Consider the following 25,195-nt stretch of genomic DNA (forward strand, 5'->3'; position numbering starts at 1 on the left):
CAATAAAGTTCCAGAGAAATGACAATTATTAGTAATGTAGTGCTGAGAAATCATGTTATCATCTTAATCTGTGAAAGTGGTTTTTTTCAGGAAATCAGTGGTTGCTATTTTGACACCAACATCCAAATGTTTATCATTAGCAGTTTAGCTATTACTAATTGTGGTAACAATCAAATTGAAATATGAATGCAGAGATCATACATACATCTTGTAGTTTAAAAAACATACATACATACGCTTTGCTATTTAAAATACATTACAGGTCTCATGTCAAATGTTTATCTAAACATCTCAAAATGTTATTTTTATGATTAGAGGATAATATGGTCCTTGATTTGTAATCTAAGATCCACTTTCAAATCACATACATGCAAATTAAATCAACTGTTATTATTCCTCATGAAAACTGAAGACTAAAAAGAAATCTGCCTGCACTGCACTAAACTGGGAAATGATAACCCAAGAGAACAGCCCATTAGTTGTTAATTGAATGACATCAGAAAGCAGCCCCAAACTTACCATTAATAGCATTCTGCCAATTTGCTATACTCTGGAGAGTGTTGGTAAGAGTTTCATTAAATGAACTGTCACCAATTCTAATACTCTTCTATCTGTATTTTATTACTTGGTCTTAAACCGGGTCTCTTGGAGGGAATGAATTACTGGCACTAGTAAGCAATAATGAGAAAGTGATGCATGGTATAAAAAATAAGACAGACAAATTATATATCATATGGGGACCATTTAAAAATACATAGGAAAATATGTCATATTATAAAAGTGTTTGAAAAAGAGCAAATATCATGTGGGATCCCATCTAAACAAAAAGGAATCCCCTAAATGAAACTCCTCATTTCTCAGATCAAGAGGATATCGGTGTAGGACCTTATCCTTTGAGCAGCCTGCAGACAGATTGCCGTGCCTGCACGGAGCCACGTTGACTTCAGTGGAGCTCTGCATGGGCACAGCAGTCAGTTTGAATGCTGCTGCATATTGCAGGATCAAAGCCTTATTTTTGATACATATGGAAATATTTGTGCGTAAAACATTCTGTGCAAATCTGTCTTTTAACATCAGTGTGGATGACTAGTGCCTCTCATTTCAGTGATGTTGCATAGGGTTTGTGAGAACAGAATTTGGTTCTAGAAATATATGACACTGATATTATTAAATTGTATTTAAGACAATATTTAAACAACAACAAAAAATGAAATAGTGAATTGTTATAACGCACCTCAGGTAACCTAACCACTGTAAAAACAGGGACTGTGTATTGTATGGCACAGTAGGAAAACTAACAGGAACATATTTGATGGGCATGTTAATGATTAGATAGATAGATAGATAGATTTCAAAATCATAACTGAATTATTAGAAACTACCACAAAACATATGGCTAACCATTTCAGAACATGGGACTACAGCTCAGGTGTTGTGGTTTTCTTTACAGTAGCATAACAAGCATGAATAATGAAAGGGAAAATTGCCAAGACTGGATCAATGCATGGATAAATGAGGAAAGCACTGCAAATTAGGAAATCTCTGTGAAATTGCTCCAATACAGTAGTTATTTGAGGATGCTTTCCTTACTAATAGTACAATCAAAGTATGTATTTATTATTTGTATTACGGTAATGCCTAGAGACCAACCAAAATTGGGGCCCGGTTGTGTTAGGCACTTTTTAAACACAGAATAGTAGACAGTGCCTGCTCTAAAAAACTCACCATGTAAATAGACAAGATAGATGTAGGGCAAGGGAAAGAGTTATAGATAAAGCTTATACTTCAGGCATAGACGCTAAAAATAATTAACGGGGGTAAGAATTTTAATTGTCCTTTTGGTAAGCATTTATTTATAATTAATAACAAAAATAATGTACCTCACAAAGGTGTTGCAAGGATGAGTTAGTACATCATTCTTAACATATGCGCAACATGCCTCACATGGCATATGACCAGGATTCATCACTGAATTCGGTCTGTTGGTTGGACCATTAGCTTTCCTGCTGGGCCCGGGTTGGGTACTAACAGGGCACGCAACATGAACGCTGATCCATGCCCCCCAGTACATAATTAAACAGCACTTTGTAAACCTCTATACTAAAAATGCTAAGTATTATTATTTGTCATGATACCAAAATGTACAGATATAGCGCAGTGGTTTTCAACCTGTGGTCCGTGGACTGCTGGGGGTCCACAGACTATGTCTATGATTTCCAAAAGGGTCTGTACCTCTATCTGAAAATTTTAAAGAGTTCACAAATGAAAAAGTTTGAAAACCACTGATATAGGGAAAATGTAGATGCTGCATATTGATTCAGAATTGATAATTTTTTAAAATATTAATTCAGTAGTTGAATTACAGCCCTACAGTTTGAAACCCTTTATTTAATGGAACAGGTAAGTGGGCTGTCTAATGACATTTTTATTAAGAGATCAAGAAACTGTTTAGTGTTTAATAATAGCAGAGTGTCCCTGTTTCTGGTAGCACACTGTGCAATACAGCAAGGCCACTAAAAGTTTGAATTTAGTGAATGGGTACGTGAGGTGCTTCCCTGTATGATATATTGTTAACAAAACAAAATTACAAACACACCATATATCATTTATGGCTAGCCTTAAATAAAAACAATTAAACTGTTTAAAGTAACAAGATTTCTTTATCAAAATCTCATTTTCATTAACCATAATAAAAACTACAAACATGAAATTTAAAAAATACTAATTGGTTACATGGAAACTCATCTAGAACTGTACATAATTCCCCTGGAATTTTTTAGTTATTTTCCATTTAAAGTTGGAAAATGGAAAAAAAATGGAAACAAATAGTGGGATAAAATCAATCAGTGAAGAATATGGAAATTAGTTTAGCTGTAAATTTAGTGAAATATTGTAAAGAATTATCAGGCGAAATTCAACAACTGGGGAAAGAATATGAGTTACAGAAAAGAAAAATGTATTGATTATTTAGTTTATTACCATAATAGTAAATATGTATATGATGCGTGTGTATCCATAACAAACTTAAGTAACCATGTAACTATTACCATTCTCATCCTCAACATTCTCATTTATTATCATTCTCATCCTCCATTACCCTTATTTATAACCTACTGTTTGAATCATATCTACAGTTAGGTCCTGATCCTGCAAGCTGCTCTACATGGGCTGACCCCCATGCCTGTTCTGAGCCCCACTGTTGTCAACAGAGCTCCTGGCAGGAGCAGGGATCTGCCTACATGGAGCAGTATGTAATATCAAAACCTTAGTTTACACGCTGTCTGAGGCAGGTGCTGTATATACTTTATTTGTCTGTAAAGCAGAACCTTTCCACATTTTGTGTACTGTAAAAATAATAAAAAGTAATAATTAATACCCTAAAATCGCTACTATCACTACTATGAGAAGCCTTTCCCAAACTTTGTGCATTTTAGCCACTAGCCAAGTTCTCAAACACAGTTAGTGGTCAATTATCCTCTAGATAGGCATGGGTGATGGATAGGGCCCTACCAAATTCTTGGCCATGAAAAATGTGTCACAGACTGTGAAATCTGGTCTCCTCCTGTGAAATCTTGTCTTTTGTGTGTTTTTAGCCTATACTATACAGATTTCACAGGGAAACCAGAATTTCTCAAATTGCGGGTCCTGACCCAAAAAGGAGTTGCAAGGAGGTTGGAAGGTTATTTTAGGAAGGGCATGGTATTGCCACCCTTACTTCTGCACTGCCTTCAGAGCTAGGCAGTTGCACAGCGGCAGCTGTTGGCTGGGCGCCCAGCTCTGCAGGCAGTGCCCCGCCAGCAGCAGTGCAGAAGTAAGGGTGGCAATACCATAGCATACCATCTTACTTCTGTGCTCTTGCCTTCAAAGGTGGGCGTCTGGAGCATGGCAGCCTCTGACTGAGGACCCAGCTCTGCAGGTAGCAGTGCAGAAGTAAGGGTGGCAATACCATACCATGCCATCCTTACTTCTGCACTGCTGCTGGCGGTGGCTCTGCCTTCAGAGTTGGGATCCCAGCCAGCATCTGCCGCTCTCCAGCTGCCCAGCTCTGAAGGCAGAGCCGCCATCAACAGTAGCGCAGAAGTAAGGGTAGCAGTACTGCAACACCCCCTACAATAATCTTGTGATCGCCCCCCACAACTCCTTTTTGAGTCAGGATCCCTACAATTACAACACTGTGAAATTTTAGATTTAAATAGCTGAAATCATTAAATTTATTATTTTTAAAATCCTATGACTGTGCAATTGACCAAAATGACCATGAATTTGGTAGGGGCCTAGTGATGGAGCATAACTCCTCTATATATTGACAGAGCAAGTCCCGAGTCCATACTGGAACCTAATGAATACATGGGATGACCAGAATTCACATGGGGAGTTTTTTAGCACTACATAGCATGGTCATTTACAGTAAAAAAGAAAGAAAAAGAATATTCATCTCTAGAAATTCTTTACCCCACAAACCCAGTATTGCACTTGGAAATTACTGTCCCCTAAAACAGTTCTTATAAGCGAAGATGAAACTTGAACACCTAAAAGGGAACTACTGACTCTTGTTTAGTATCAAATCCTGTTTTAGAGCTTTCTGCTCTTAAAGATACAGCATGCTGTTTATACATCTAATCGATGAACTGGACATAAGAGAACCTGCAGTCCTCTATAAGTCTGTATGTCTCACAAGTGGAATGAGAACAACAGTTCCATTTTGACTGTAAGCAACTAAACAGAGTTTGAGAAATTCACAAAATTCTTTTGACTTTTTTTGGTTGGTTTGTTTGCTTTTGTTTTGCCTGTGAAAGCTTTTCTGACCAAGAAATGTAATTTATTCCACCATGGTTCAAATGATAAACATTTTAACAAAAATAATCCCCATTCTCTTCTGTCTTCTCCTTAGACAGATTGAACTAACTGATTCAATTTAACAAGAGGTACTACCTTTCCCCAGTCCTCAGCCCCAAGCCTAGTTCCCCCATCAAAATGAGCCTGAGGACCGTGAGGGGAGAACTGCAGTCTACAGGTCTTTTTATGTGGTCTTGCTGTTTAAAAAACACTGCAGGTCTATATCAAATATATTTATGAAAACCTCGCAAAATGTTATTTTTTTATTATTAAAAAATCCAGGCATTTTGCTGATCCCAAGAAAGTCTACTAAGACTCCAGCTTTAGAACTTCTGGACTCTGATGCCCATTTCATGAATCAACTGTTTTGAATATAAAAATTTACAGTGACAAAATCTAGACAGCATGAGGTCAGTGTGGCATGCAGGTAAATGAGAGAGTTCCCTCACTGTGAGAGACAGCTGAGAGGTCAGTATAGGGCAGATCTAATCCTGATGGAAATATCCTGTAGAATATAAGAGGGGTGAGATCAAGAAGTTCTACAGAAATGTTATAAATGTATATAATGTAATAGATAATGAGATCACCTCTATACATTGAAAGCAACCTACTTGTAGAGATCTCTATAGCAGGGCTGCCATTCTCCATTACATTCTATAGGATAGTTTAAAAGTACTATAGAGAAAAAATTTCCTATTAAATTCTATAAGTCTTTTCCATAAGGAACCATCTGGGAAAGAGCAAATGAGTATCAGGCTCATTCCTGGGTAATCAAAGGGATAGCTTTTACTATGGTTTTTCTATTAAGCAGCACTCACTCCAAGCGAGTTTGTAACTATACTTGAGTTAAATATTACCCAGCTTGAAGTTTGTTAGCAGGAACCCAGAGACACTTCTGAGGCATTCACGGGTCTGATCCCTCTTCCACTGAAGTAAATGTAAAACCCACTTTTTTGCACAGGATTAAACCGTAAATTCTCTCTCACACACACATACACACTGCTTAATTTGTATGTGTGTGTATTCTCCAGAGTTTTGTAAAATGTTTCTCCTATGGCTGTGGGACAGTAACATACATACAGTAATCTGCTAACCTTCCTTCTGTGTAACAGTAAATCAAACTCACCAGTTCTCCTGCTTATCAGACATGCTTCCTTCCTGTGACAGGAATGATACTACTACACTGATGGGAAGAGGAGAGAAGGGATTTTTTTATGTTTGCTTTATTCATCACTTTCACTGATACGCTTAGGAAGAAATTCTAGACTGATTCACAAACGGAAACCCCAAGCGCGGTGCACTGGAGCTGTTGCCTTTGGACAGGAAGCACTGTGGTTTTATAGGCTAAAGGTTATGCCACTTCTAAATATTTCTACACTGAGTAGAGGTGCAAGTTCTCAGACATCTTCCTTCAACACCCAAGTGACAAGCAGCAACTGCACACATTTGCCTCCTTTCACAGTGTACAACCTGGATGATATAACTCCACTTTGCACAAAGTCCTTCAGAATAACTGTGTTCCAAAATTATTGATAAAGTAATAGAGTTACAGAGGTAAAAAAGACCAAACAGTAATTAAGAGGTACAGACAGAGGCAAAAAGATGATATCTGAAATTCGATGGAGAGATACAGGTAGGCTTTCCAGATGATGGCAGCTGCAGAGGAGAACACACACACACCAGCAGGGGCTAGAGGAGGAGCAGAGATAGACCAGTGCTAGTCTATGTGAGATAGCAAAGAAGGGAGGAGAGAGAGGGACAAAGTCTGTGGGAGAGGCTGCTGCAAGTCCATGGAGGGCAGCTCTGAACTGGATGCTGAAACGATTATGCAGCCGGTGGAGAACGAGATTGATGTGGTTATGACTTTTTGTATATGTGACAGGGTGGAGACAGGATTCCGCACACGTAGGAGCCTGGAGAGGATGTGGTTTTGGAAGCCATTGAGAAGGGAATTGCAATAGTCAAGACTCGAGAAGATGACGGCATGCATGAGGATTTCAGCACAGGAGGACTCAAGAGAGTATGCATAGGCAAAGCTACAGAGATAGAAGAGGCAGATTTGCTGAAAGAGGAGAGGTGAGAAGGGATGCAAAGTTTGAAATCAAGGATAACACAAAGATTATAAAAGCAGCAAAGAATCCTGTGGCACCTTATAGACTAACAGAGGTTTTGGAGCATGAGCTTTCGTGGGTGAATACCCACTTCGTCAGATGCATGCATCTGACGAAGTGGGTATTCACCCACGAAAGCTCATGCTCCAAAACCTCTGTTAGTCTATAAGGTGCCATGCATGCATCTGACGAAGTGGGTATTCACCCACGAAAGCTCATGCTCCAAAACCTCTGTTAGTCTATAAGGTGCCACAGGATTCTTTGCCGCTTTTACAGATCCAGACTAACACAGCTACCCCTCTGATACTTGACAAAGATTATAAACTCTGAACCCAAACAGAAGGACTGTGTGAAGGAGGGAGACAGAAGAGCTAGAGATGGATTTAAGGATGATCTTCTTCCCATACGAAGTCCTGCTGTCTTTGAAAGAAATCAACATGGAGGTCCAGGTCAGCCAATCAAGGCAGAAAAGGGATGGATAGGGAGCAGTCATTAAAAGGAGCAACACTAGGATATTGTTATGTACAGCGGAGAATCATCAGCAAGGCTGCCTGATTCCAAGATTCCACAGCTACAGAATCCACTCCTCCCATCCACAGCAACAGAACTGTGCTTCAGAATCTGGGTTTTTAATGTTCAAAAATATATTCTTAGGGCTCCTGATTATGAAAGCGACTTTGAAAACATGAAGTGGGTGTAAACTGATATAGCCATGTGCCCCTCAGCCTGGATGGGCCATCTTCTTTTTCTTACTGTTCATGACAGTTTATACTATACTAGGCTCAAGGGTTTTCCTTTATTTCCACCCACCAGAGCAGTTCAGGTCAGAGAAATGTCACTGAGGGGAATATGTTATAGCTGCCTTCTGATTTACAAAAAATGTACTCACCAGGACATCAAACATTACAAGCAGTGATGCATTTTCCCCACCCCCAACCTCCCCCTTTTCAACTCTGCACAGTGGGAAGTGCTGTCTAGGTGCAATTTTACAAAGCTACATAAATGACTGAAGGACAGGGCTTTTTGCAGGGGAAGGCAGGGGTCAGATACCACAGGGATGGGTGAATTTAAGAATGCAGCTAATTAGGTCACAGGCTACTGAGGGTCTGTCTACACAGCAATTGCACACTTGCGGCTGACCAAGTGAGCGGACTCAGGCTCATGGGGCTCAGGCTGCAGGGTTGTAAAACTGTGGTTAGATCTATGGGCTCAGCCTGGAGCCCAGGCTCTGGGACACTCCCCACTCATGGGGTACCAAAGCTCAGGCTCCAGCCCGAGCCCGAATGCCTACACTGCAATTGAGAGAGACAAGGTGGCTGAGATAATATTTGTTATTGGACCAACTTCTGTTGGTGAGGGACACAAGCTTTCAAGGCTCACAGAGCTCTTCTTTACCACCCTGCAGCCTGAGCCCTGCCAGCCCAAGTCAGCTGACATGGGCCAGCTGTGGGTGTTTAATAGCTGTTTAAAACTACCCTGATGGTACATCTTTCCTGACCCTTTAGCTTTCCTGTAGAGAGGGAATGCCCCCACTGATGTCAATGGGTTTATAATGATATAACTATGGCCTGGTCTACACTGGGGCGGGTGTCGATGTAAGATACGCAACTTCAGCTGAAGCCAACATATCTTATTCCGACTTACCTCCCGTCCTCACGGCGCGGGGTCGATGGCCGCGGCTCCCCCATCAACTCTGCTACCGCTGCTCGCTCCAGTGGAGTTCCAGAGTCGACGGGGAGCGCGTTCGGGGATCGATATATCGCGTCTCGACAAGACGCGATATATCGATCCCCAATAAATCAGTCGCTACCCGCTGATACGGCGGGTGGTCTGGACGTACCCTATGATTGGAATTAGGCCCATGATTTCTAAATGAAACTCCAGAAATTTAGATAGATGCAACAATGCTGGAGTTTGGCTAGAAAACTGGCCTTTGTTGATGTGTTGTGAAGAATGGTCTGCAACTGATGTCAGAAAACACTCTCTTATAACTGACCCGATCATGTGTGTACCTGGCTTTGATTTGCCATGCAGCTCATGGGCCATTCTGAACCGATTTTGAATGGGCCAGAGTCAATGTGCAATCAGGCTTCATGCCCACAAAAGAATCTCACATGTAGCTGTGGCCAAAGACTGACAATGTCACACATCACTGACCATGGGTTGCCAACCCTCCAGGATTGTCCTGGAGTCTCCAGGACTTAAAGATTAATCTTTAACTAAAGATTATGTCACATGATGAAACCTCCAGGAATACAGTCAACCAAAATTGGCAACCCTACATTGACCACTTCCCTCTGACCAGATTTGCTGATGTCTAAGGGCTCTGCACTTCACTGATGAGGCTGCTGGAAACTGCAAGCTCTACATCTGATAAAAAGGCGACTGGGGTTTGTAGTACATCTTATACCCAGTGTCACTTTTGGTGATCACATTCCCTGCCTGTCAATATTAAAACAATTAATATATCAACAACTGGAAAACGGAAATCAAAGAATTTAGTTCATTCTGGAATACAGTGTGACTATCACAGCACTTTTCCTTGCTGAATTCTGCACAGTAAAAACTGAACCATTATATGCCTCCATCACCTTCTGGAGCAGTCAACAAGAAGCTGCACTGAAATTACATCTAGAAGGTTGTAAATATTCATAAATATACATATGGGAGATCAGTGGAAGAAGTAGTTTCCTTTTTTCCTCCTTAAATATCTAGCTCAAGGTACAAAGTCAGTGTCTATTATAATCAAATTAAAGGTTTCACAAAGCTTGACTACTATTTTCTGTTGATTTTTCACCTTTGAAGGCTAAAATTGGTTTTTAGAGAGACTTCAGTCATTCTGGACATCACCGAAATGAACAGAAAGTCAACTTAGATTGGGCCCAATCGATTAATTGAGTGTTTTTTAACTTTGGCAGACTTGATCATCATGCATTTTGCTTCTTCATTGTGACAAATAGAACGTATAAGACTCACCACCATACCAACAAAATCTGGACAGATGGCAAACTTCACTATGTATTTGAAAACCACTGTCAAACTCACATGTATTGTACATCCATATACAACAAGGCTATGACTACATGGTAACACTCATATATGCCATACAACTGAAGACAACACAGCTCCCACTTACTACGCATCCCTCACATATACCGTACATCAGAAAAAAAATAGCTCAAATTCAGAGGGAACAAATGAAGTTTTTTGGAAGTTTTCGAAAGCTAGGACATGACTAGCTAGGACAAGACATTTTAGCACATACACAGATTTAGAATATATATTGCAATGGTGCGTTAGTCTGCTCCAAAGTGGGAGGTTTGGATTTGATAATGATATTTTTGTTGCTTAGTTTACAAAGGAACCTTTTACTTTCTGTTCGTCTTTCTTGTTGTAACAATCCGATTATCCCAGCCTTTAGAATAAATGTCTATTTTTAAATACATTACAACCCTATACCTCACGAACTGTTCATTCGGTTTTTGTAATTGGTGTAGCCCGAATGTTGATCTTTTTATTTATCCCATGTGAGACTCCGCTATATTAGCTCAGCTCCCTTCTTGCCGTGTGTGGACTCAAACGTCAAACTAACTATAAACAGACAGCAATGTTGAATTTATTTGTGGAATGTTGATCATTTTCACTAATTATTTTTAAGATGCCCAAAGGCTTTTGAGTATATATTGGTAAGTTACCACTCTATTATTAAATATGAGGATGATGCATCAACATCAATGTCAACAATATCATACACATTTTGGTGACAGAGCTGGAAAAATAGTTCATTTGGTCTGCCACTTATTGTGCCTTTTGCTCTTTACATAATGAACATAATAGTTCCAAGGAGATTGTGGAATCCCCATCACTGGAGGCTTTTAAGAACAGTTTGGACAAACACCTGTCAGGGACAGTCTAAGTATACCTGGACATGCCTCAGCACATGGGATATTGTGGATGACCTGTTGAGGTCCTTTCCAGCCCTACATTTGTATGAGTCTATTATTCTATTTCTGGATTCCATAGTAAAATAAACGCCAAAGGAAGCCTAAAATGTTCAGTTATAATGCCCTTTTATAAACATCTCTCCTTTTTGACAGTGTATCAAAGAGAAACAATGAAGCAGCCATTACTACTTCACTGTTATTCAAATTAGCAGAAACAATTCAATAAATGATGCCTTGATCTATTTTGGTGTGTGTGGCTGAGCTAGATCCATGGCCTGACTCTTTAATTTGGCTTTTAAAATCAGAGTTCCTGCTTGAACTGGATGATTGCTGAACACAAGCTAGTGTTGCTGAGGAGCAAGAGTGGGGGTGGGGCTTTACTTGGGCATAGGGTTACCATATTTCAAGTTCCCAACTAGAGAACACTGTTGGGGGGTGGGGAGGGAAAGGAGGAGCTGGAGGGAGATTTAGGAATGCTGGATGGAGTGTGTGTGTACTGGGAGGGGGTATTTGGCGGTGCTGGAGGGGTGTGTTTACTGGGAGGGGGATTTGGGGATGCTGAAGGGGGTATTTAGGAGTGTTGGAGGGGTGTGTGTGTACTGAGAGGGAGGGCACTGGAGGGGTGTGTGTGTTCTGGGACGGGGATTTGGGGGTGCTGGAGAGATGTATGTGTACTGGGAGGGAGGGTGCTGGAGGGGTATATGCGTACAGGTAGGGGGCGTGGGCGGGTGCTGGAGAGGTGTGTGTGTCCTGGGAAGGGTACCTGGGAGATCTTGGAGAGGGTACCTGAGGCCTCACTGTCGAGGTGGGGGGCAGTGTCCTGCTCCCTATCACAGTGGCGGGGAGGCTGGCCCAGGCCTGGGACCTCTCCCCCTCTCTATGACAGGGAACAAAGCCTGGTCCTGTCACCCCTCCCAGACAGGCTCTGAGGCCCCGTGGCGGGGTAGGTGGCCCAGCTGGGAGGCACTCGGCGGCTCCACTTACCTGGCAGACTGGGCTAGGGCAGGCAGGATCTGGCGTCTGTGATGCAGGGGATGGACCAGTCGGGGCGTGGAGATGGCTCTCTCTGAGCTGCAACGTCTGCTCCACAACGAAAAATCCTGGACACTGCCTCTTGTTTGAAAAATCTGCCCAGACAGAGGGTGGGCTACCAAAAAAGAGGTCACGTCCAGGAAAACCTGGGCATCAGGCAGCTTCAGCTCTACACCTCTTACTCCTCAGCTGCCAACTCCCCCCCAAGCAGTGCCCTGTTCTAGATACCTGTAATTCTGGTCAGACTGTACAAGAGATCCCCTGCTGGAAGGAGGCTCACATTGCAGCCAGCTGGTTGTTCAGCGGCTGAAAAGTCAGGCAGGTCTCCTTCATCCTGTAGCCAAGCTTTTATCTACCGACCATACCACCAACTTCCCTGTGGAGACAGGAGGCAGTACAGCAGTGATATGAACCTAGGTCTCCCACATCCTGGGTGAGTGCTCTAACCACTGGGCTACTGGGCAAAAGGGGGACACCACCACCATCTCCTCTGGCATCTTTTGTGCAGGTTTAGGCATGCTATCAGTACACCTATGGGATCAGGCCCCAAAGGCAACAGACAGAGGAATGCCTAGTTGATAAATCCTGCTGGGGCTTAGATGAAAGTTAAGCACCAAGCTGCTGGATGGGGGCAGAACTGAGGCAGCTATGCACACCAGGTGCCAAAATGTAGGCACCTTGGGGATTTGGTGAATGCTAGTGGCACCTAAATGTTGGGCTTAGGCATCTAAGTCTCCCTGGTGAGTCTAACTCTAGATGTGTAATGGATAATGGGGGAAAGGACAACTAGTAAATTACAAAACATACAAACAAACCACAAAACAAAAAAACCCAAAGGGAATTCCCCTGGTAGAATTCCACTGGCTACAATGGCTTAGCTCCTGGGATGAATCTGGACCCAAACTGCCTGTTCTGCATTTACTCCCTGCAAAGTGGGCACACTTCATGCAAGAATGAGAACAAAACTCTTTGAGGATTGATGCTTTGGGCGATTAGGGAAGTGAAGATGTTCTACACTCAGTTGTTACACAAGCTTCAGAAGGGAAGCCAATAAAGCTTTTCAAACACCCTGAAGCTGGTGATAAGCAAATATTAAGGCATGCTGAAATCAGGGAGATTAGAATTAGACTTTGGATTTGACAAATGAGCAAATGTAAAGGTGTTTGAAAGGCACTGGATATCGAAGAAGGTGGGGGACACCATAAAGATAAAAAGAGCACATTGATTTTATTAGCCAAACCCCAGTGTAAACAAAAAATGAGCTGCCAGGATATTATATATATAAGATCTATGGATGACAATCTAATAATTCAGAAATAATAGCCAGCAGAGTGTGGGGTAAATCATATTCTAGCCTATACCGCTATTTTTCTCTAGAGTTTCCATCCTGTAAAAGCAGATTGTATCATATTTTGCCATTTATGAAGATGAAATAGTGTATTACAGGTTCTAGAAAATAAATTGTAGCTTAGTCTTGTTCTCCCCACACTGACCTTTTTGATATTCAGAGGATTTAGAGATGCAAAGGCCTATTAGATAAAGTCCATCCCTCTGCAAGAGGGAGGATATACCTGCATTGTGGTGAAAAAAAGAAGCTGGATCTTTAAATCTCTCCCATTTACGTGCAACAATAACCAGCATTTAAAGGCAATAAGGAGGAGCTCTCATCTTGGCAGACAACTGGTGAGGGCATCAGGCCTGGGTATGGTCACAAAGTTCATGGAGCAGTGCAATAAAGGGCAGATCTTTTCATGGTCCTTCAACACCTCGCTCAGGTGTTTCATCTCATCTGTTAGCTTCCCAATCTCTCTTTTCAGGGAGGTATTTTCCTGTTCAAGGCACTCATATTCCTGGAATGAAAAAAGGAAGCCCACTGCTAAAAAAAACGTTCCTTTCAGTGCCTTCATCTGTTTTTAATCAAATGACAGCAAAATAAATTGTTGTTTCTGCTTATTTAATGTTTTTGAAATCTAACATAAGAATCAAAATATTGAACTAGCCTAATAAATACAGATGCTTGTAACAATGCAACTGTTACTATTCACGTTCTTATTGAGCTACAGTTGTGGGCCCAGATCCTGAGCTGTGGCCGTGAAGCATGTAGTCCCACTCAGGAGAGGATTCCAAAGGTAGCATTTAGCCACTTTTGCATTCTCCTGATCCTGGGCTAATCTATGTTGTTCTGGTTCCCCCATCACAAATTGTTGTAGCCTAAGGGTGCTCTAGGTTGTGCTCGCTGGCAATGGCCCAAAGGGACCATTCTGCCAACCAGTGATTGCAAGAGTGTGGGCTGTGACCAGAACACCCAGCTTCTTTCCCCAGCCATGTCCTCTGCACAGGTTGAAGGGATGGGGGTGGTTTAGGAGTTCCACACCATCCAAAGATCCTTCCTTTCAGGATACATCCTCTGCAGGTTGCAAAAGGTATTGTATTGCCTAAAAAATCAAAAGTACCCAAGTTAGGCTGGGCAGAGTCCTGGTTTGCTTTGGGAAACATGAGTAGCTGGGCAACTGCCTAAGTGCTAAATCTGTGCCTGGGGTTTCTTTCCTTTCAGGTTGCACAATGACTTGTGTGGCCGCAAAGCCCAGATTGGCTGTGTAATACCATGGAAGCTACTGAGCCCAAAGTCTGGCCCTGATAGCAGCTAACTCAACTCTACATCTGCATTTATGTTTCAGAAAGAAACTAAGCACTACTTTCCTTCTGCATTATCTACTAGATAAATTAATGATTATAAAATTGAAAACGCTCTGTGAGCCCCTCATTTTCTGCTATCATCTGCTACTCATCTGGAACTTCAGTAACTTGCTAGAGATCTTGTAATATAAACTGAACTGGTATATATGCTGGGGGGCATTATTATTAACTAAATATTATTATTTGTATCAGTATAGCACCTAGGAACCCCACTCATGGACAACTATCCCCACTATGCTAGGTGTTGTACAGACACACAACACTAACACAGTCCCTACCCCAAAGAGCTTACAACCTAAATATAAGACGAGACAACAGATGGATGCAGACAGATGGGGGAATACAAGGAAACAATGAGATTATATTGATCGGTGTGAAAAGGCTCTGGGACCAGTGTTCCAGTGTAACTTCAGTTATTCTCTGGTTTTCACTTTCAACTGAATGTGGGTTAGCAAACACTTCCACAGAAGTTCCCATCTAGATCAACACACAAGCTGTCCAATCACCATGACCAGTGTGCTTATACAGCAAGAAAATAACCACAATCCAGCAAATGTAACAAACTGTTTCCCTCCGAAGTTATCCTTATTATTCCCCCTTTAAAATGTATTTGAATGTAATGCTCACAAGAGCACTATGAAGAATCAAATATGCAGGCAGGTTCGATGCTGGTTTCTAAACACCACTCTGCTTTGCACCCACATCAATCCTGACCCACACCCTTGTTATTCCAGTCCTGCTTCTTACCTGAGCAGAGACTGCCTATGGGAATGAATTAACTGAACTGAACTGTAGAAGAGTTTGGAGGCCTTCTGTAGTAGATACCAGGGGAAGAAAAGTGCAGAAATTTGGCATTTCATCTCTAGAAGTTGGTATCATGGAACCCAGTTATGGCGATGCCATTACAAGTATTTCTTGCACTTCACAGTGTTTTGCAAGGACAAAAGACATCATGAAAAATTGTCTTCTGTGGATACATTTTATTTTCACAATGTAGAAGACAGAGATAATTCTGTGCTGAATTGGGCCCTGAGAGCTGCGTCATTTACATAAAGGTATTAGTAGCATAGTCGTAAATATTTACAGTATGGTGGTGCCCAAAGCCTCAGTCAAGCTAGAGGCCTCATTGTGCTGGCTGCTGTACAAATGCAGAAGAGACAATGCCTGCCCTGTCAGATTTACAGCTGAACAGACAGTAGGGCTACCATATTATATTATTGATGCTGAGGGCTTGTAAATAGGATTTCAAAAAGGATCAGACATTTATATGCACAACGGGAACATCCACAGTTTAAGATAGGATAAAATATATACAACATGTCTAAACCCTCATACTTCAGTGACTTATTGGAGTTAGGAGAAGCTTCCCCATGGGAAGCTTATTCCTTAATTGTTCAGTATAAGAATCTAGCACCACTGGCAAGTTCCAGATGTTTCAATGTAGGCAAAATATTGGACTAGACAGCTCACCAGCATGGTCCAGTATGGTAATTCATATGTTTTTATACCAAACCAAACTTCCTCATGCTGGATTAGTACGAAAACCACCCCATATCTGTTTAAGAAATGCACAGTATTGTTAAATTCTGCACACAACGCTCAAAAGGCAATGCAATATATGAAGTACCCATTCACCTCATGGAGTTTGTCTGCTTTCTGCGTTTGTTTCTTCCGGCTTCTCTGGGCAGCAACTCTGTTTTTTTCTCTCCGTCTTATCTTCCTATCATCCTCTTCAGGACTCTGAAAAAGCAAACCAAACACCTTGTTGTTGTTGTTGTTTTTTAAAGTGCGCTGAGATTCAAAAAGCAAGGAAATAACTTTTAGTGAAAATAAGCAAACAATCTGATGTGTTTCATAATAATAGTATTTCATTCCTACATAATCCTCTCCATCCACAGATCTTAAAGCACTTTGCAAAGGTCAGTAAGTAGCATTACCTCCATTACACAGACAGGGAAACTGAGGCATGGAGAGATTTGTGGCCTGATTTCCAAAAGTGCTGAGCTGCTCCTATTGACATCAAAAGTGCTCCTTCGATTGACATCAGTGGGAGCTGGGGTTGTTAAGCAAGTCAGTGGCACAACAAGGACTAAATACTAGAGAGGCCTGATTCTGCGGTACCCTGCATCAAGGGGGCTGGAACTAGGGGTGCTGAAGGTGCAGCAGCACCCCTGGCTTGAAGTAGTAATAACAACCAAAAGCAGGGTTTCCCCACTACAAAAATTATTCCAGTATCCCTGCCTGTATCTTGTAGCCACTTATACGAGTGTATGAAAAGTAGATATAAAACTCTACCAATCAGAATAATAGTGTTTTATGTCCACTTAATCCAGAAGACCAGGTAGTTTTCCGGAAACAACCTTGTTGATTACATAAATAGCATATAATAAACATGCCAGGGTATCTTTGAAATTTACACAATCACAGATGGTTTTGGCTTTTTAGAGAAGAAAATCTCCTATATAAAATATCTTAGTAAGAGATCCTATTTTGGATTAACGTTTTCCTGTATTGTTCACACCCAAAATCCACTCACAACCTAGAAAATAACTTTCTGTTTTCATTATGGAGTCTTGATCATGGTTTGTGGAGGGTTTGGGAGGCTTTCCATTATAAATCCAACGATTAACTCTCCCTTGCATACCGGAAAAATTCTCCGTCAGGTCGGAAATGTCATTTGCTTCCTCTCAGGCTGGAGCAGAATTTTATATATATTAAAGGAATCGGGGAAATAAGCTTGCCTGCTAGCTAACAATGCCCAGCAACAGTTGTCTGCAGATCTAAGTCACTTTTGACTTAGACAACAATAAGATTTTTATAGTCCAGAGAAAGCACATTCATCACCAAGCTGCAGCATATTCTGCAGAAGAGTGAGCTGGGATTGGGGAGCAGGGGGAGGAGTTCCCTAAGCATGCTGCAAGTATTCCCCCACAGCTCTGTAACAGGACATGATCACTTGCCTTTCATCTTGGTTTGGAAAGAAGACACAGAATTCATCCCAGCATGTCAACGACAGCATTAAGGCTGCTGGCGGTGGCTGCTGTTGCTCCTAGCAATGTTTACTCCATCAAGTTAACCACTGTTTCCTCTCTTACAAGGAAGATTTATACAACAGAGCAGAAAGTATTTAAAACTGTATGTCCTCGATTGAAGAAGCTGTCCTGGTAGGAGCTGTAATGCACTGCTACCCAGACTGCTGAAGTCTGGGAACTGAACTCATCTCTGAGGTAACACTATTGAAATCAATGGAGTCACATCAGTGATGAATTCCACCCCACGTGTTAGACATGCACAGGAGAGACATATGTCTGTGTGTGGTTTCATAAAAGAAAGGGCTAGAGCGGGCAAAAGGAGCGCCCATGGTAATTATAGATCCATGGAAAGAGGGCATCTCTTCTGCACCTTCTGTTCTCTTCTGCATCTTCCCTACGGGGTTAGAGATTACAGCACAGGCATGTCTAGGCAGGAGTTGGTGTCCCAAGACAAGGTCAGGACAACCAATACCAGCACCAACGAGATGCTGCTCTTTAGCTTGGGAAGCATGGAAGCAGCCATTTCTCTTAGGGTTGCCAACTCACCAGGATTGTCCTGAAGTCTCCAGGAATTCAAGATTAATCTTGAACTATAGGTTATATCATGTGATGAAACCTCCAGGAATATGTCCAGCCAAAACTGGCAGTTCTGATCATCCTGTCTCCTACCTGTACATCCTGATCCTGGCTCCATGCTGCAAATCTGCCCTGCCAAGAGGAGGAGAAAAGCCTTCTCCGCCTGCACCTCCCACCTGACTCCGGTCACTGTTATAGGGGACTCAGCATTATGTATTTGTGACCCAGTTCCTGCTTGGCCCTAGATCAGGACATGGTCCTGTCAAAAGTGATCTCCATGCTGGACTCCTGATCTACAGTCTCAGGAAGGTAGAGGTGAAGGATGCTATCTATGGCGGTGAGGAAAACATTTCCTTATGTGATGTCATTTGCAGGGAGTCCATAAAGAATAAGCAGCAACTGCTCAAATTAAAAGGGAGGGGGGGAGACCCCAGACGAGTCGGTGCCAAATTGAAGACTAGCACTAAGCGCTCACAACGCACTTTGAGGGGCATCGGCGACCTTTGTATAGGAGCGGGAAATGGGATGAGAACAGGGAAAGGCTGCCGAGTTCCCTGCCCACGCCCCGTGCTTCTCCACAGCCTGCTCCTGCCCTGCTGGTGTCCCGCCCCACGCCCCGGCTGCTGCGCCACTCGGACCCTGATTCACCCGGCCCCGGCCCGGTACCTGCGGCTGATTCCCATCGGAAGAGGCGCTTCGCTGCAGAACGCTGCCCGAAGCCGGGACACCGTGCGACATCCCGGGAGCTGCTGAGCGGCCGGGGCCGCGGCGGGAGCCCAAAGAGCAGCCACGCTCCCCGCACCCCGGCCCCTGCCAGCGCACTCCTGTCCCCAGCCTCGCTAGGGGGAAACTCCGGCCCGGGGCATCCCGGCAGCCTGCACCTGGCTGCAGCGGCTCGCGCGCTCTCTGTGCTTCCCCAGCCCCCGGGGAGGAGCCGCCCCCTCTGCCCGGATCTGGCCGCGGCCGCAGCCTCCGGGAGGCAGAGCCTGGGAGTCCCGCACTGGCGGCGGCGGCGGCAGCAGCAGCAGCTCACTTGTCAATTTCATGGAAGTCACGTGGCGCCCTTTGAAACTTAGGAGGGAACTAGGTGCTAAACCGCAAGGGTGGCTGCGTGGGGAAGCGAGAGGGGCTGCGGACCAGGCCAGGCGGGGGGACGCCAGAGCTCCCTTCCCCCGCACGCCTCGGGGGGCTCGTGAGAGCGATACTCCGAGCCATAGATACCCTAGCACGGGGGCAATTTGGGAAATAAGAACGGAAGGCTACGACGGGCACCTTAAAGCGATTCCTTGGCGATGGGAGCCAAACTCCGCCCCCCTCCCTAGCAAAGAGAGACCATGTCAGAGGGGGCTGGACAGAAGAGTTTAGTTCAGCTCCTTAGAGAGAAAACTCAGGTCCCGCTCTGAGGGGGGCCAGGGATTTACGGGTTGCTCAGATCCGAGGTTTGGATTTAGCCCCATTTCTACAATGACATATTTTAAGGGCTAGGAGGAGGAGTGTAAGGAGGAAGAGGAAACAGGATCACAGTCCTTAATACGCTCCCTCCTGCACAGCTATACAATACGGGATTAGATGGATTCTCTTGTGGGACAGTGAAACCAACCATTTCCCGTATTTAAAAAGGGTCTGTCCTGCCAACAGGACAGTGATGAGAACAGTATAAATGCTTAGCAAGAAGGATGCTAACTAATAAAAATCATGGAATAGACACACTGGATTTGTACCTTATTATAAGAATGTACAAGGCACTAACAACCCTCCCAACTGCCTGTCTTCTCCCCCGCTTTCCTTCCCTCTCAGGGGAAGGATGTTGACAGGCCAATTCACTTTGAAGGGGCCCTTGCAATGTGTTAACTACATATACTAAACAATCTGTTCAACTGCGATATTTAGCTGTGACACTTTGAGTTAGGCCTTGTCTACACTACAAAGTTTTGCTGACAAAAGGCAGCTTTTGTCTACAAAACAGTGAGTGCTTACATACTGCAATATGACTTTTGGTGGCAAAAATTCCCCGTTTTGGTAACAAAATACAACTACCCCAACGAAAGATTAAGGGTATGTCTACACTGCCCACATTACAGTGCAGCCGCAGCAGCACTGTGACATGGGCAGTGTAGTGATGCTTTATTGCTGGGGGGAGAGCTCTCTCAGTGAGAAAAAATAACCACCCCCACAGCTCCCAGCGTCTATACTGTGCTGTCTATACTGGCACTTTTCAGCACTAAAACTTTTGTCACTCAGGGAGGTGTTTTTTCACACCTCTGAACAACTAAAGTTTTAGTGCAGAAAGTGGCAGCGTAGACACAGCCTTACATATTTTTCCTCTAAATTTTTGTTGACAAAGTGCCAGTGTAGATATCACATTTGATTTTATCACTTTAATTGGCTTCCAGGAGGTGTTCCGTAATGCTCATCGGGGTCTGCTCTGGTCAGAAGTTTGAACTCTTCTGTGCTGCAGCCAGGAAAACAACCATCTGCCCCTTCCCCTTAGAAGTCCTGGGAATTTTTGAAATTCCATTTCCTGTTTGCTCAGCCTGAAGAGCTCTCATTGCATCTTCCCAGGTGCCCATGGCCGGTTATCGCAGCAACCGCTCTCCTGCTTCCATTTGGACCACTGCGGAGCTGTTGGATGGGGAGAGGAGCAGTGCAGTCCCAGCTGCGCGTGAGCCACAGGAATAGGGATACCTATGTAGGGTGATCCAATGTCCTGATTTTATAGGGGCTTTTTTTATATAGGCTCCTATTACCCTCCACCTCCGTCCTAATTTTTTCACACTTGCTATCTGGTCACTCTATACCTACGGGCACATTTCTCGAGGCTTGTGTGAAAAGGGCTGGGATCGGGACACGCTGCAGTGCAGAGCGATGATAAAGTTGCTGAGGCAGGCGTACCATAAGGCGAGGGAGGCAAACCGTCACTTCGGTACTTCACTTAAGACCTGCCGGTTCTATAAGGCTATTCACCGCCAAGATCCCCATGGATACTTCGGTGGGCCTGGAGGAGGTGGAAAGACGAACTAACCCAGAGAACAAAGTCACTGATGAAGAGAAAAGTTAGATGAGGATGTGGAGCTCCCGGCGAGGTCTGCCGGAGGGGCAGGCAGCCAGGAACTGTTCACCACTCCAGAGGTGTCTAGCCAATCTCAGCAGCTGCTCTCCAGTGAGCAAGAAGCAGGAGAAGAGACACCTGGTAAGTGGCTTGGTTTGTGTAGTGCGGAGGTGGTTTCAAGGCATAGAAATGTGAGAGGCTGGCTGTGTTTCCATGAGCTGGACATTTCCCTGTATAGCTAATCAGTATGGCAGAACAGGGTGTTGATGCATGCTGAGATCTCACGGGAATCCTCCAGAGAGATCTCTAGGAAAGTTTCCTGGAGGTACTCAGTAATCTCCTGCCCAAGGTTCCGTGGCAGAGCAGCTTTGTTCCTTCCCCCATTGTAGGAAACTTTCCTGCACTATTCGGCAATCACTTGTGCAGGGACCAAAGTGGCACACCGATGAGCAATGTAGGGAGCAGGGTGGAAGTCACAAGCATGTAGCAGATGTACCCTCCTTTCCCTGCTTACCCTTAGCAGTGAGATATCTGCTAGAATGACCCCTGCTGGTGGAAAAGTGTGAGAAAATTTTAGAATTTTTTCCCTAGTTGGCTGCACCACAACCCCTGCAGAGTGAGTGCTCTTTTCGCCATGTGGAGCACCTCCGCCCACATTCACCATGCTTTGGCTGTTCACAGAGATGTGTGCTTGCCAAGGGTCAGTCAGAAAGTGATTGAATGTTGCAAAAGGTGTATTTTACTGAAATGTTTCAATGTTGTGCATGAATTTAACAATCATGCTTCTGTGCACTGTTCCTTGTGCTTCACCAGATGTGGCCTTCAGGAACATCCCTCCACCCCCGACACACACTGGCCAAGCATCTCCGCTGGATAAGAAAGTGCCCAAGACAGAGTAAAGAAGCCATGTTCCGGGAAGTACTGCACTCCTCCAATGCAGAGAAAGGGGAACACAAGGAGTGGTGAGAAGCCAAAAGGCAGGGCAGAGAAGAAAATGAGGAGTTTGTTAAGGATACTAGTAAGTGGATGATTAAAGTCATGGAGAAGCAAACACAGATGCCGAAGTCCTTACTAATGCTGCAGAGTGAGCAGATCTGTGCCCGCTCTCCCCTGCGGCACATTCAGAATTCTTTTCCATGTCCCCTCCCCCAACTCTTCCCACACAGTCCTTTCCAATTGCTGAGGCTTCTTGGTTTTGCCTTCGCTCCACCCCCTCAGACAACTTTCAGAGCTGTGTGTAGGTCCAACTTTTATTATGAAACTCCGCCCTTCCCTAATACCTCCTTTGCCACAAAGCATCTTCCTGTGTTTGTGTGTGTTGTTTCTTGTGCAATAAAAGCAAAGTTTTTGAATGGTAACTCATCTTTATTTGTTTTCTACAAAATGAGATAGCAGGCACTTCCAATATATACATGGGCAGTTTATTCATGTGCTTGCTGGACCGTAAGGCCCCAAATGTCACCATTGCTTCCTAGGAAAACTACATGTAATATAACATTACAGCACCAACCAGAGATATACATTACTGGTTCTCATTTTCAAAATGTTACCTCAAAGCCTCTCTGATTTGAATCCCCGCCCCCCACATTTGGGGTCCTTTAACAGCCCTGGTATCTGGCTGCTCAAAATCAGCAGCCAAGCAGTCTGCCTCAACACTCCACCATTGAGCAAACCTTTCACCCTTATCTTCACAAACAGTATGCAACGTACAGCACGTGGCTATGACCATGGGAACATTATCCTCATTAAGGTATAACCTTCCATAAACGCATCACCAACGCAGCTTTAATCTGGAAAAGGCACATTCTCCTGTCATCCGTCCCCTACTCAGCCTGTTGTTGAACCACTCCTTACTGCTGTCCAGGTTTCCTGTGTAAGCTTTCACAAGTCATGGCTGTAGGGTACGCTGAGTTTCCCAGGATCACTATGACATTTCAATATCTCTGAATGTAATCTTCTGGTTTGGAAAGAAAGTGCCTGCTTGTAGCTTTCTGTACTGGCTGGTGTTCCTGAAGATACATGCATCATGCACCTTTCCAGAACACCCCATGTTGATGTCAGTGAAACTCTCATGGTGAGCCACAAGCATCCGCAACACCACAGAGAAGCACCCCTTCCTATTGATGTACTGTGTTGCAGGGTGGTCTGGTGCCAAAATTGGAATGTGTGCCATCTATCGCCCCTCCACAGTTAGGGAAATCCATTTCTGCAAAGCCATCCATTGTTTCACACATTTCCCAAAATCATGGTTGTTTGTAGCAGGATGTGATTAATTGCCCTGCACATTGCATTGACACAGCACCAACAGTTGACTTCACGACTCCAAATTGATTTGAGACCAATCAGTAGCAGTCTGGAGTCATCAGCTTCCACACAGTGATTGCCACACGCTTCTTTACTGAGAGGGCAGCTCTCATTCTGGGGTACTTGCGCCACAGTGCTGGGCAGGGCCGGTGCAAGGATATTTCATGCCCTAGGTGAAACTTCCACCTTGCGCCCCCCCTCCAGCCCTGGGATCCAGGGCCAACCCCTAGCTAGTTTGGTGCCCCACACAAACCCTCCACCCCAGGTCTCCGCGGGGGGTGGGGTAACCCAAGACCTCCATAGGGGACAGGGGCTAGCTACTTCCTGTGGGAAGTGGAGTGACCCGGCCCCAGCCTGCTTTGCTCCCCTAGCTCCCAGGCTTCAGGAGAGGAGGGAACCACCCCCCAGCACTCGCTGGCGGCGCAGCTGGGAGCCAGGGGAGCAGATCAGCCTGGGGCTGGGTCGCTCCACTTACCATGTGGTGAATGCAGGATCAGGTCTAGCTGCAGATTTCAGGAGAGTGGGGATGGAGTAGGAGCAGGAGCTGCCCCGCCCCGCAGCAACTCCCAGCCTCAGCTCACTTCCGCTCCACCTTCTCCCCTGAGCACGCCGGTGCCGCTCCACTTCTCCCGCCTCTCAGGCTTGCAGCGCTAAACAGCTGTGCAGAGGCGGCGTGCTCAGGGGAGAAGGCGAAGTGGAGGTGAGCTACGGCTGGGAGCAGTTCCCCTGCACATACACCCCTGTTACTTGCTGCGGGCAGCCCTTCCCGTGCCTCCCTGCCCCAGCTCACCTCCAACTCCACCGCCTCCCCTGAGCGCGCTTTTTGGTGCCCCCAACCACTTGGCACCCTAGGCAGCTGCCTTGTTGTTGCACCAGCCCTGGTGCTGGGGCAAGCTCCGCACACAGTTCCAGGAAGGTGGCTTTCTGCATCCGAAAGTTCTGTAGCCACTGCTCATCATCCCACGCCTGCATGATGATATGATCCCACCATTCAGTGCTTGTTTCCCAAGCCCAAAAGCGATGGTGTACCCTATGCAGCTGTTCTGTAAATGCCAAAAGTTGCTCCCATCCATATCACACAGCATGTCAGGCAACTGGGAGTCTTCTTCAGTTAGGAACTTTGCAATTAACTGCACTGCCATCTGCAACGTCTTCACGACAGTTAACAGAGCATATGCGGGATCCATCCCTTCTCATAAACATACCCAGGTGCACAGCAAAGAAGAGCCATTGAAAAATGCTGTGAAAGAAAGCCAGGAGCCCATAGGACAGAAAGCAACGCATCACGGGACATTGAGCCCGGTCCCAAGATGTGCCAAGATCGGCTCTGCCTTCCCACAACACCTAGCGACAGAAGGTATGAAGCTGGACTGTGGGATAGGTACCGATAGTGCGTTGCTCACACTGTCAGTGATAGTGCCCCAACTGTTGATGAGCTGTGCTGACAGAGGGAGTGAGTGTGACTATGATATTCTGATTTTTCTTATGCCGACTTGTGAGCATCAACATCACTTTTTTCAACAAAACTTGATAATGTAGACAAGGCCTCAGTTTCCCAGACAAGAAGAGATCAAAAGCTTGTTTCTTGCACCAACAGAACTTGGTCCAATACAA

General features: G+C 44.5%; 1 protein-coding gene across 1 annotated transcript; it reads right to left on the reverse strand.

Annotated features, from left to right (window-relative positions):
* Positions 1 to 13,131: 13,131 nt before the first annotated feature.
* BATF3 (basic leucine zipper ATF-like transcription factor 3) lies at positions 13,132 to 19,239 on the reverse strand. Its single transcript, XM_050948678.1, has 3 exons — positions 18,895 to 19,239; positions 16,256 to 16,360; positions 13,132 to 13,773 (listed from the first exon to the last, which is right to left on the reverse strand). Exons 1-3 carry the CDS (start codon positions 18,964 to 18,966, stop codon positions 13,588 to 13,590), a joined length of 363 nt encoding a protein of 120 aa, XP_050804635.1. The 5' UTR covers positions 18,967 to 19,239; the 3' UTR covers positions 13,132 to 13,587.
* Positions 19,240 to 25,195: the final 5,956 nt, after the last annotated feature.

Source organism: Gopherus flavomarginatus, chromosome 4 (genome assembly GCF_025201925.1).
Source record: "Gopherus flavomarginatus isolate rGopFla2 chromosome 4, rGopFla2.mat.asm, whole genome shotgun sequence".
Lineage (NCBI taxonomy): Eukaryota > Metazoa > Chordata > Testudines > Testudinidae > Gopherus > Gopherus flavomarginatus.